Source organism: Notamacropus eugenii, chromosome 4, assembly GCF_028372415.1.
Source record: "Notamacropus eugenii isolate mMacEug1 chromosome 4, mMacEug1.pri_v2, whole genome shotgun sequence".
NCBI classification, from domain to species: domain Eukaryota; kingdom Metazoa; phylum Chordata; class Mammalia; order Diprotodontia; family Macropodidae; genus Notamacropus; species Notamacropus eugenii.
The window spans coordinates 395,714,448-395,728,008 of record NC_092875.1 but is presented as its reverse complement, the minus strand read 5'-3'; the positions used below and the strand labels follow the sequence as shown (position 1 = coordinate 395,728,008).

At 38.5% G+C, this 13,561-nt stretch overlaps 1 protein-coding gene across 1 annotated transcript in view; it reads left to right on the top strand.

Annotated features, from left to right (window-relative positions):
* Positions 1 to 9,954, top strand: part of KDSR (3-ketodihydrosphingosine reductase) — a 61,175-nt gene extending 51,221 nt beyond the window's left edge. Inside the window, exons 8-10 of the mRNA XM_072605526.1 lie at positions 1,381 to 1,464; positions 3,862 to 3,963; positions 8,983 to 9,954. Of these exons, the coding sequence (XP_072461627.1) occupies positions 1,381 to 1,464; positions 3,862 to 3,963; positions 8,983 to 9,102 (306 nt within the window). The 3' untranslated portion in view covers positions 9,103 to 9,954. The remainder of the gene's footprint in view (positions 1 to 1,380; positions 1,465 to 3,861; positions 3,964 to 8,982) is intronic.
* Positions 9,955 to 13,561: the final 3,607 nt, after the last annotated feature.

The window sequence follows — 13,561 nt, the reverse complement described above, 5'->3', positions numbered from 1 at the left end:
TGGTTTATTTTGTCTCATGCAGACATCTTACCTCAATAAATGACCTAGGTCACAATTTAGCACCACCTTCCAGGGTGACCTGTTCAGGCATGGATTAGACTAGATAACTTCTGAGGTCCTTCTCAGTCCTGGTGAGCTTAAAGTCCTTGCAAAAAGAATATTTGAACCTGGGAGCTCTGAGGCAAGAGGGTACTATACGAAGAGCTTTAGGGTTTACAGAGTTTTTCACATAGGCTATCTCATTTAATCCTCACAATAATCCTATAAAGTAGGTGCTGTTATTATCCCCACTTTACAAGTGCATCTATCATCCCCATTTTGCCTTTATAGTATTTTAAGGTTTGCAAAGAACTTATGGACTCAATTGATCCTCACAATTTGGAGATTGGTGTTGTTATCTTTCCCATTTTATAGATTAGAAAAGTGAGGCTCAGAGCACCTAAGTGACTTGTCCAGAGTCATGCAAAGTCTTTGGGACCCCAGGTCCACAGCTCTGTACCATCTATCTAGTGACTTGCCCAGGGTCGCACACTAACGTCTGAGGCCAAATTTGTACTCAGATCTTCCCAACCAGCTCTTTACCCACTTGCGCCACCTGGTGAATGTATTATTAAATGTACTAGAAAGCAAGCTGCTTGACTGGAAGAATGGGCCCCTTTTAGGTAACTAGTATTACATGACACTTTAAGTTTGACAAAGCGCTTTACATGTGTTATTTTGACAGACCCAAAAGCTGAAATTTTATTATGTTGTCTATTCATCAATTTACCATAGGAATAGGAATAAAGAATAGTTTTCTGTGGACTGATTAGAGATTTGTAAGAAGACCTCTCTCCTGCTTCCTAAGATTGCACTAGCATTCCTTGGACTGATACTGAACTGCCTCTTTGCTGAAGTCTTCAGCTCATAATTAGGGCCCAATAGGCTGTAAGCCAAGCCTATTTATATATGAGGATGCTGAGAACTTTGGTGCTAAACTTCAGACAAAACTTTGCTAAGCCACAAAGTGAAGTCTACCCTCTGTCCAAGGTACTATCTGTCAATTGGCAGCCTGAAGGGGAGGGTCCAGAGAAGAACAGTTTCTATATACGCGCAAATGTACTTCCCTTCTGACTGGGGTGAGAAAATAGGTACCTTATAGAAAGTGGGGCATCACTTTACTTTATGCTACACTCCCCCTGGCTGAATTTTATCATCACTATGAAGTAGTAGGCACCCATAAATTCCACACTTTTTCCTGAATATAAGAACTTTAATCAAAATGAGAACATTAAAAAAACCTAGAAAATTATTTCCCTGGAAAAAGTAATCTCAGAATCTCAGCTTTTAATTTAATTAGCACTGTAATGATATTGACACATATACTTTCTTCTTTCTAAGCCTTTAGAAACTCAACTTATTTCAGAGACCACATCACTTTGCAAACCAGAGCAGGTGGCAAAACAAATTGTCAAAGATGCCACGGTAAGTAAAATCTCTATTTTTTTTCTTTTTTTGCTTGGATTGGCAGCACCACATGCTTAGAAAGATATAGATATCTCAGGCTTCTTTCAAAACATAAATAATAATTGTATGTAGTTTTTAATGGAACTGACTTAACTTACAAAGTGAATAGAATGAAAATATTTAATGTCAGATGCCACTCTTTCTCTCTTGAATACCCTGATAACCGATTTCTGAACACGGTATTTCTTAACATCAAAAGCAAGTTTACCAGGAGAGTTCTTAGAATCTAAGTTCGTTAAAAAGAATGTATATAATCTCAAACATGAGGCACTTATGAGGTATTAAAAATCACACATATTATAGATGCCATGTGCCATATATGTGCTTCTTCCTTTTTAGAGCAGTTTTTTTTTTACTCTTCAGAGATTTACTGCCCTATTTAACTTACCAGGAGACTGCTGTCTCTTTCTTCCTCCTGCTGCCCATTACTACTTTCCTGAACGTTAACTGGTAATTATGAAACGTAATGGATTTTCAGGGCATCTCATTTCCTCTTGGCAAATGGGTTTTCTAAAGCAGCAGTGTTAGTTCACTATAAGAGAGGGCTTATAGTGACATAACTGTCAAATTATCTTGGACTTTACTTAACCAGAAAAATCAAGACAGTGAAACTGATCAGAAAGTATCTGTGAATTTATTCAGCGTTTTAGGCTAATCATAGATTGAACACTGAAAGAACCTTTGAGATTATCCCATTTTATAGGAGAGGAAACTGAGGCCTGAAGAGGCCAAGTGATTTGGGCAAAGTGAGCAGTATTGAACCCATGACCCTTATCTTCAAATCCAGAATTCTTTGCAATGCACCATTCAATAAGCATTTATTAAGGATCTACTCTGTGCCAGGCAAGATAGTAGGTAATAGATACATAATTAAAAATGAAATAAATTCTGCATTTAAGGAACTTATATTCTACTTGGAAAAGCAGCTCATATACAAATAAATATAAATTTTAAAAATTCAGAATAATTTCAGAGGAACACCAACAACTGAAATAATCAGGAAAAGCCTTTTGCAGGAGGTGACCCTTCTGATGAACCTTGAAGGGTGCCAGGAATCCTAAGAGGTAGAGGTGAGATGAAAGCATTTCAGAAATAAGAGCCAGCCTGTGCAAAGATATGGTGGTAGGAAATGACATTCCATGAATGGAGAACAACAAATAGGCTAACTTAACTAGAACATTTAGGGGAAATAATGGAAAAAAAAATCAGTCTGGAAAGGTGGATTAGAATCAGATTTCAGGGACCACTAATACCAAACAAAAGAGTTTTTATTTTATCCTCGAGGCAATAGAGAATCACTGAAGTTGCATGAGCAGGGGAGTGACAAGGTCTGACATGAGCTCTAGTAATAGCAAATTGGCAGTTGTGTGGAAAATAGATTAGAGGGGGCGACACATGAGGCAGAGAGAAAAACTAGAAAACTATTGCAATAATTCAGGTAAGAGGTAGATGAAGGCCAAAACTATGGTGAAGGCTGTGCGAGTGGAAAAAGGTGGGGTTGGATATAAAAGACATCGGAAAGATAGAATTAAGATTTTGTGGATTGGAAATGGAGGAGGGGGTGTTTGTGTACAGAGTGCATGGGGGAGGGTGGGGCAGGAAAGGAAGAGTTGAGGAGGATGCTGAAGCAAACTTAGGTGCCTAGAAGGGTAGAATAGGCTGAATAGGAAAGTCAATAGGATGGGTGGATTCTGTTTTGAACATGGCAAGTTCGAAATGCCTATAGGACAATCTATAGTATATATCCAAGCAAGCAGTTGGTGAAGTACAACTGGGGCATGGGAGAGAAGTGAGGACTGTATATGTGGATATGGAAGTCATATTCATACATAGGATAGTGGAACCCATGGCAGCTAAGGAGTATAGCTATAGAGAGAAGAGAAGACCCAGGTAGGGGAGCCTTGGGGTATATCCACACAGAAAGGAGAGAACCAGAGAGGGAAGTGTCATGACTCCTGTAGGAGAAGAGGCTATTGAGGAAAAGGAGGGATTCACCAACACTGCTGAGAGGTCAAGAAGGATGACCACTGCTAAAACTTATAAGGAGAAATAGAACTATTTCTTACCTGGGAAAGGTACTGTTTATGTTACCTTATTTCAAGTTCAGGACTAATGGTCCCAATGGTTTTAAAGTGACCCTAAATGGTTCAGTGTCCATAGAGCCATCCAAAGACTTACCTGCATACCGGCACATGTGTGAATCCCTTAGCTTGACTAACAAAGTATGAGTCAATAACTGTGAACTCGGAGATTTTTGCTCTTTAGCCAAGGTCAGCATTAATCTGAGCAGGGGAGTGAGCAGGGTGTGTCTTCCTGCTGTTGACATTAACCACTCCTTCTTTTCTTATTTTCCAGCAAGGAAATTTTAATAGTTCCATTGGCTCAGATGGATACATGCTGTCATCACTGACCTGTGGAATGTCACCAGTGACTTCTATTACGGAAGGTCTCCAGCAGGTAAGTTCAGGATATGTCAGTATGTGGAGAAAATATCTCATTTTTAAGCCCAGAGGACAAAGGGTTGAGGAAAGCATTGATCACAGCAGCTTTTCAATACATATGAAGGATTTTTATTGGAAAAATGAGCTCTTTTCTGTTTCTACCAGGAATGTGAAAAGGAAATGGGTTTAAATTACAGTGTGACAGCATTAAGCAGATAAAATTGACTGCTAATAAGCATTATGAGACACTATGGAATAGGTTATCTGGGGATGGTCACAGAATCCCTTTTCTGAAGGGAAAGGGAGTTACCATCCATTTGGAATGACCAAAGTGTGGTTCTGGCCAAAAGGGTATGTACTTTGGGGACTAGGAAGGTGGAGAAAGAATAGACTAGATGATTCTAGATTATTCATTAAGTATGTATGGAATGCAGCAGGTTGGTGGCACAGTGGATAGACAGAGTACAGGCCTGAAGTCAGGAAGACTCCTCTTCCTGTTTTCAAATCCAGCCTCAGACAGTTAATACCTGTGTGACCCTGGGCAAATCACTTCACCCTTTTTGGCTCAGTTTCCTCATCTGTAAAATGAACTGGAGAAGGAAATGTCAAACCACTCCAGTATCTTTGCCAAGAAAACCCTAAATGGGATCATGAGGCAGACATGCGAAATCTGGCAGTTAGGTGACACAGTGGGTGAAAGCATTGGACTCAGAAAGACCTGGATTCAAATTCAGCCTCAGACATTTCCTATGTGACTCTGCACAAGTCACTTTAACTTCTCTGTGCCTCAGTTTCCTCCATCTGTAAAATGGGAATAATGATACAGTGGGACCTCCCTCCCAGGGTTATTGTGAGAATAAAATGAGATAACAGATATATACAGTGCCTTATAAACTCTAAACCATACGTCAATGCTAGGTGTTATTATTGTTGTTAAAATCAGATGAAGGAGATGAGATTTGATCTGCAGCAGCAGCAGCAAGCTACCTTGATTACAGCATTTTTAGGAGTGTTGATTTTGCAGCAGTGTGAAGGCTTCATTGTTGTGGATGATGACCAGAGACAGGAGAGCTTGGCCACAGTGGTGTCACTAAAGATGGAGAGGAGGGAAAGGAAGGAGGAAAGGACAGACTGATTTATTAATGTGTCAGGCACTTTGCTAAGCACTTTAAAAATACTATTTCAGGTAGGTGCTGTTTTGACAGTCGTTAACAGTAGTTGCACAGCTAATCTGAGTCCAGATTTGAACACAGGTCTTCTAGGACACAAAGGCCTAATGCTCTATCCATTGTGCCACCTAGCTGCCTCAAAATCCAACTGGTATTTTGTAAGAAGGATCAGAAAGACTTCATGACACGTTTGCATAGCAATAAAGGAATGAGCTTTTAATACACTCATACATCATCCAGTCACTCTACTAATCAATAAGTATTTATTAAGCTCCAGGGGTAGAGACAGAAACATTCTGTCATCAACATGTACATATAAAAATATATAGAAAAGTATGTATGTGTGTGTATACGTATACATACATATATGTATATAGTATACATATAGAAGTGTATAGAAAATAAATACAAGATAATTTTGGAACAAAAGCACTAACGGCTTGAGGGGATCAGGGAAGGCCTCATGTAGAAGGTAGCCCTTGAACTGAGTATTTAAGGAAAGAAAGAATTCTAATAGATGGAGATAAGGAGGGAGTACAATTCAGGCATGAAGAACATTCAGCCAGTTTGGAAATTATAGATGATGTATATTGTGTGAGGAACTGGGCTGCAGAGTACAGGTTAGGAAGGTAGATAGCTAGACAGGCATTTATTAAGCTCTTACTGTGTGTCAGGCACCCTGTGCTAAGTGCTGCTGGTCCTGAGAGAATCAAGCAAGAAAGTTCCTGCCATCATGTAGCCTATATTCTAATGGGACAGGGAGAAGGGAGATGCTACAAAGCAGAGTGGGCATAGTGAGAAGATGGCCTAGGCCCCTTGTAAATTTTTGGTTATTTTTTTTGGAGGCAATTGAAGTTAAGTGACTTGCCTAGGGTCACATAGCTAATATGAGGTCAGATTTGAACTCAGGTTCTCCTGACTTCTGCACTAGTGCTCTATCTACTGCACCACCTAGTTGCCCCTTTTAAGACAAAAGATCATCTATCAGAGGTGGAATTTGTGGATTGGGTGGGATGGAAATGTGGTTGATGACTGGAGAGCAGGCATTGTGGTAAGGATATTGCAATGATCAGGTGATAAGGACCTGAACTAGAGTAGTGACTGTGGGAGTAGAGAAAAAGAGAAAGATGAAAGAGACATAACAGGAGAAATCACAGTGTTTAGAAACTAGATATGTGGGGTATGGAAGAACAAAGAATAGTATATTTCTGAAGAAATGTATCCAGGAGACTATAAAGATGGTGGCACCATCAGCAGATGTAGGAAGGTTCAGAAGAAGTCTGTATTTTGGGAAAAAATAATGAGTTCTTAGTTGGCCATGATGTGTTTGAGATGCCCACTGGAAATCCAGTTTGAAATGTATAATGGACAGAAGGAAATTGAAGTTCAGGAGAGAGATTAGAGCTGGGTGCATAGATCGAGGTGTCATCTAGACTGATTTGATAATTAAAGCCATTTGAGCTGATGAGGTCACCAACTAATGATATAGAGACAGAAGAGAAGAGGATCCAGGATCGTCTTGGAGTTTACCCAAAGTTAGGGGGCATGACATAGATGGGTAGCCAACAAAAGAAACTAGAGAGAAGCAGTCGCATCAGAAGGAGGACCATGAAAATGTCATGAAAACTCAGAGGCTATGGCGTCCGGGAAGAGAGGGTAGCCAATAGTGTCAAATATTACAGCAAGTTCTAGAGGGATGAGGATTGAATTAAGGTCATAGATTTGACAATTATGAGTAACTTTGGAGAGAACGATTTCAGTTGAGAGATGAGATTGGAAGCTACATTGCAAAGGGTTGAGAGGAAAGAAAGTAGAGAAAAGGTAGAAAGTTATATGATCATAGCTTGGGGGAATGGGTCTAGTGAGGGGTATTCCTATATAGAGAGAGACTGAAGATCAGAGAGAGGACATATGGGAGAGGTCAGATATAGTGTAGTCTGGTGAAGAAGATGGAAGGGATGGAATTAAGGGTACATGTAGAGGGGTGGGTCTTGGTAAGGGAAAGGGCCATCTCTCATCGAAGATGGAAGTAAAGGAGAGACTGGGGAATGGTATCCAGGTGTTTGGGAATGTGGAGAAGGGGAAAAGAATGAATTCATGCGAATAATCTCTAGTTTCTCAGCTGAAAAAGTAGGGATGGAGGTGGGCAGGAGGTAATATGAGAGGTTTCAGCAGAAGTTTAGAAAGCCCCTATGGGGAACAGAATAAGGAATAAATAAGATTGGATCAAAAGAATTTTTTTGCTGCAGTGACAGACCAGATAAAATTAAATAACATAAATTTGTAGTATACTTAGTTCAGTTGTGAGATTTCCTCCAGATCTGTACAGTAGTCTATGAATAAGAAAGGAAAAGAAGGATGGTTGGAATAATCCAGGATCGGGCTTTGACCAGATATAAGCAGCCATGGAACAGCATTTAAGAGTAGGGGAAAATGTGGTGTTGAACTAATTATCACTAGGGTCAAAAATGAAAAAGGAAGAAAGTGAATTTAGAATAGGGGTGATGACTTGACTGAGGGATTGGTAGTCTCAGTAAGAATGAAGAATAGTTTTAGGGGTTAAGCAGGAAAAGGAGAGATAGGATGATAGGAAATTATGATCTGGGAACAAAAAGGAATTTGGGAGTTTATTTTATTACTGACAACAGCATCATCAAAGCTAGTATTTATATAGGACTTTAAGGTTTGCACAACAAATACATCATTTAATCCTTACAAATAACCTATTAAGTAGATACTGCTATTATTTCTGTTTTGCAATGCTACAACCTTTTAAAAACACCAGTAAAAATTTTGGTCAAATACACACGCTTATGTAGCAGGCTTTTAATGCTTGAACACGAGCTGGGCCATCACCAGCTGTCTTGACTTATGTCTTGCCAATGAACTCCAGCGACTCTGGAGGAGAAAGTGAGGCTGATGACTTTGCACAGCTCTGCCTCATTTAAATTCAAGTCACTCACAAGTCAAGAAATCACCTATCACATCCTGATGTCATTGGTCTTCTTTGAGAACAAAAGATGAGCAACAGATAGGAAATTAAGGCTTGAGAGGTTAAATGACTGAGCCAGGACCACATAGCTAGTATTTGAGAGAGGGTTTGAACTCAGGGCATCCTGTCTCTCAGTGCCCTGTCCACTGTGCTACCCAGCTACTTCATGCACGTGGGTGATAACAAGGCTGAAGGCCATAACCATCCCTATGCAGAGCTAAGGGAGAGTGGAGGGGGGCAGGGCACAGGAGTTGAAGAGATGGGGGATTGGGGAATTAAAGAGTATACCCTGGTTAAAAAAAAAGCAGGACTTACATTAGAGAGGGAGACATTGAGGTACTGAATTCCTTGAGGAAAGCAGGTAGAATGACCTGCGGGCTCATAGCTCACTGCCTTGAGGATTTGGATTGGATGATAAATCTGGATAAAGTGAACCTCAGAGGATGAGAGGTCACAAATGTGTCTCTTCTTTTTGTAGTTTATGTGAATATTGTTTTTATAAGAAGTTCTCAGTAGAATTTTCTTTGGTTTAAAGTAGACTAGAATGTGTTGAAAAAATCCAATGTAAAGGTGTCCTTAAAAGCACTTTTGACAAGACAAATGTGGAAATATGATTAATGTGATTGTACATGTATAACGTATGTCAGATTCTTTCCTGTCTTGGGTAGGGAGGGAAGGGGGGAAATTTGGAACTCAAAATCTTATAAAAGCGAATGTTGAAAACTCTCTTTATATGTAGTTGGAAAAAAATAATATCAAGTGGGGGGGGAAGGAGAGAAAGGACTTTTGAAATGATCTGTTGAATGAGCTGAAGACTCTCAGTCACTTCTCTGCTCATCTCCCCCCCTCCTCCCTCCCCCGCTTTCTCTTTCAGATAGTTACCATGGGCCTTTTTCGAACCATTGCTTTATTCTACCTTGGAAGTTTTGACAGCATCATCCGACGATGTATGATCCAGAGGACAAAGCCTGAAGCTGTGGACAAAACAGCTTGATCATCATTCCAAAAAAGCAGAGAATCGTTATTCAACAATTTGGACAGCTTGCTGCTAAAGGGGATCTGACCTGTGGACGCTGGTGCAAGTGGGTTTGGATGCATGGAGTTTGAACAACTCTTTCTTTGGGAACCTGGATGAAAGCCAGAAGACAAAAATACAATTCCAGGAAATATTAATACTATGCAAATATGAGAATGAAGACTTTTTGATTCTCTGGGTTCTGAAGTAGAGAGATGATGGTGTGGGAAATAATGGACTGTAAGAAGTGGGAGAAAATAGGACTTCAGACTGGGTTACTTGCTGGTGATTCTGAATAATGGCCTGTATTTCTTTTCTCTTATTTTTTTCCCATTCCCCTACCCCTGGTGGTGATAGAGACCAAAAAGAATTTTGTGGCACATAAAGTCATAAAGGGTTTTTTTTTAATTGTTTAGGTCTCAACCAGTTTTTAGGGTGGTTTTCAAAACTCAGCTTACTTGATTCACAACAATTTTTTTCCCATAGTTAGTAGGTTTAAGCTGATACCCTTTTACAGTATAGAGCCATCATGCTTCTGTCTGCTCCTGGTGGAAAAATATTAGATGGCAGCACTATCTCTTGATGATCCCAAATGGAAGCAAATTTTGCTGTATGGCCACAGCTGCTAATTGAGGGTAAGAGGAAATAGGGGGAGGTAGAGAGCAGGGTGGTACCACAGGGCATAATTTAAAAGATAAATATTTCCTAGAGAGAGTTTTTAAAAATTTCTCTCCAGGTTAAAATACAGGAAATTTCCTTCTACTAATCTATGGGGAAAAGGCAGTCTTCTAAAATGATTTTTTGAAGAAAAAAATAAAATTTTAGAAACTTCATTGTTTACAATATCTTAAATAGCCATAATCTGAAATTCATACATTCCATTTTATCCTATTCATTTCCTTTCCTCTTCACTTTTACCTAAATATTACTATTGTAATATTTATATAAAAAACAAATTTAATAAGAATTTGTGTCAGTTAAAACACAAATTGTGAAACTTTTCCAGTGGCACATACTTAACTTTCATGAAGGCCAAAGACTGAATAGATATATTTTGTTCCATAGGGTACCATTCACTGATTGAGATAAGGCCTATGATTCACGATGCATCAATTCAAAGCAGACAAAACGGAAGACCAATGCCATACTTTTCTAAAAATTTATTAGGGCAGCTCACACTTTGCTGTGAGCGATCCTTACCTTTGCACCATATGTTAATGATGCCTACATAACCTACCCTAGCAATGCTTTTTTAAGCTGTTATCTAGAAGAATCCCCTTGCTCCCAGGAATGCTGTTTCCAATGAGCAGGACCATTGTTCATTTAATGGACTTCCATAGTAAGTGCCTATGATGAGCTTTAGCAAATACTGCTTGTTTCCTACTGGCCATTATTAGCTCTCCTCAGCTGGAGGGCTCAGGTCTGCATTTCCATTCTAAAGTCCTCTCCTAGGTGCATTTGTATAGTGAGGCCATATGGATTCATTTTTATGGAAATAGGCCTCTTCTAGTGGTCACATAGAAAGGATTTTGTTTAAAAAAATCATATATATGTGGGTGTATATATACATATGGATATGCATATATACTTGTAGCAAAACTGGAGAGGGGAGTAAATATATTGCTCTTAATCTTTGGTACTTCTTGGTTTAATTTCAAAATAAAATGGTGTTGAATGCCTTTAATCCATGATAGCTTGATAGAGGTTTCCTGCAGTGACTTCATAACATTAGACAAGGTGAGAATAATGATACTTTTTTAGTCATGGCATCCAGGGTAGTCTAAAGATATGACTTTTAGACCAAGCAAAGCTATACATGACAGCTGATCTGCTGAAGTGATATTTCAATGTATCAGGCTTCTTTGTTACATATGTATTCCTTGTTATATACAGCTATACCATAAAAAGGATCTGACCTCAACCAAAGCATGAGATGTTTTAAAGGCGATAGTTCTAGTTTTGTCCTAGCTGGCTCAGATAGGCAAATGGCTCTCATAATATTAATTAACTTTTTTCTTCCAAAAGTTTCCTGAGCCAGATTATTTTGATAGTGTCCCTCTGTCCCCCTTCTTTCAGAGAGCTCACTTTATGCCTGCAAATAGGGTAAATTGTGCCCATGGTAAAAGATATTCTCATAGTTAAACTGAAAAGCTGGTCTTTCTTCTCTAGGTGATCTACAACAGTTTATTACAAGATTTTCAGTTCTAGGGTCCTTGGCTCCGGTTTGAGTTGCATTGATTTATTATATATATATATTTAAAACTTTTAATTGCATTTAGTCTTAAAAGTTCTATAAGAGATTTAGAGAACCATTCATTTTGGAGAGAGATATAAAACAGTCTCTAGTTTTTAAAAGAAAAATTCCTATTGACCAGTTTTTGTTCAGTTTAACAGTTTGCACAGTTGATAGAAGAAAAGCTGAAATATATTACTGCGAGCTTCGCAGGTTAGGTTGACATTCTAGTGACACTAATTTTTACACGTTTACTGCAGATTCTTTCTTTGGTTATGTTCAGTATATTACTGACAGTTTCTGCATAAGTCTTTCAAGAGAATTTTTCAGTAAGTTAGATGGCACAAATATTAGTTTGGTGAAAATATAAAGAGAGAAAAAGTAGATCATATGTGTCTGCCAGACAAAATGGATACCAAAAATAACTTTGTCCCCACCATTATCTGAACTACAGATTTAATCAATTGTTGCGTCTTGTTCTCAATAAAACATGGATGTCCATTTGTTACCAACTTTCAAAATTTGTACTTTTTTTTGATAGTCTAATGCATTGTATCTTTTCTGTATACACTAATCATGATGTAACTCCAACCCTCCTAAATCTCCCTGCTTATAACCATGGTGTGGGACAGTAACAATAGATTTAATATTTTATTAGGTCTAAAAAGAAGGGAATAGCTAGTTATATTTTTCTTGATGTGAAAATTCTATACACTTTTAAATTGAAAAGCGTGTATGTATATGGCTATTTTGATACATACCAGAGCTTGGGCTTGCTGCTTTATGAGCATTTGTGCCAGAACTGTACACTAATTTTCATATCTTGTATTTCTCAGAAACAAAAAATAAATGGGGAACAAGGTTTGCAGATTTGAGGGTTTATTTTTATGTGTATGGCGCTTTCTTTAGATACTTGAGCACAATAAAAACAATTTGTGCTACGTAACCTTTGCGTTCCAAGCAGTAGAAGAGTGGCTTTTTTTTTTTTTTTGCTTACTAAGTCTCTATGTTTTATTTTTAGTTTTTAACATTTATTTCCCTAAGTTTTAAATCTTTCCCCCCTCTCTCCTCTCTCCCTCCCCTACATGGCCTGCAATCTGATAGAGGTTTTACATATACATTCCTATTAAACATATTTTCACATTAGTCATGTTGTACAGAAGAATTATAACAAATGGGAGAAACCATGAGAAAGAAAAGACAAAAAAAAGAAAGAAAATAGTCTGCTTTGCTCTGCAGTCAGGCTGCATAGTTCTTTCTCTGGATGTGGATGGCATTTTCCATCATGAGTCCTTTGAAATTGTTTTAGGTCCTTGCATTGCTAAGAACTAAGTCTATCAAAGTCAGTCGTCACACACTGTGGCTGTTACTGTGTACAATGTTCTCCTGGTTCTGCTACCTTCACTCAGCATCAGTTCATATAAATCTTTCCAGGTTTTTCTGTAATCATTTCTCATAGCACAATAGTATTCCATTACATTCATAGACCACAACTTGTTTAGCCATTCCCCAATTGATGGGCATCCCCTCAGTTTCCAGTTCTTGGCCACCACAAAGAAAGCTTCTATAAACATTTTTGTATATGTGGGGCTTTTTCCCAATTTTATGACCTCTTTGGGATACAGTCCTAGAAGAGATATTGCTGGATCAAAGTGTATGTACATTTTTGTACCCCTTTGGGCATAGTTCCAAATTGCTTTCCAGAATGGTTAGATCGGCTCACAGCTCCACCAACTATGAATTAGTGTTCCAACTCTCCCACATCTTCTCCAACATTTATCATCATCCTGTTTTGTCATGTTAGCCAATCTGGTAGGTGTGATGTGGTACCTCAGAGTTTTGATTTGTATCTCTCTAATCAATAGTGATTTAGAGCATTTTTTCATATGACTATAGATAGCTTTAATTTCTTCCTCTGAAAACTGCAAGTATGGCATTTTAAAAAAGCACATAATATGGTTGCAGTATATGTTTCATAGATTTATCTTCCTATAACTCCCCCCCCCCCAAAAAAAAAGTAGAATGTGAGACTAGAGGTTAGAAGATCTGAGTTCAAGTCTGTTAGTTGCATGACCTGGGCAAATCATAATCCCCCAGAAACTGTTTCCTTTTACAAAATGGAGATAATAATTTGAGCTCACTTTTCTAAAATGTGTTGGAGTTTATCAAGAGCTCTCCTTGGGAGAACCCTATAAGGAAGATAGG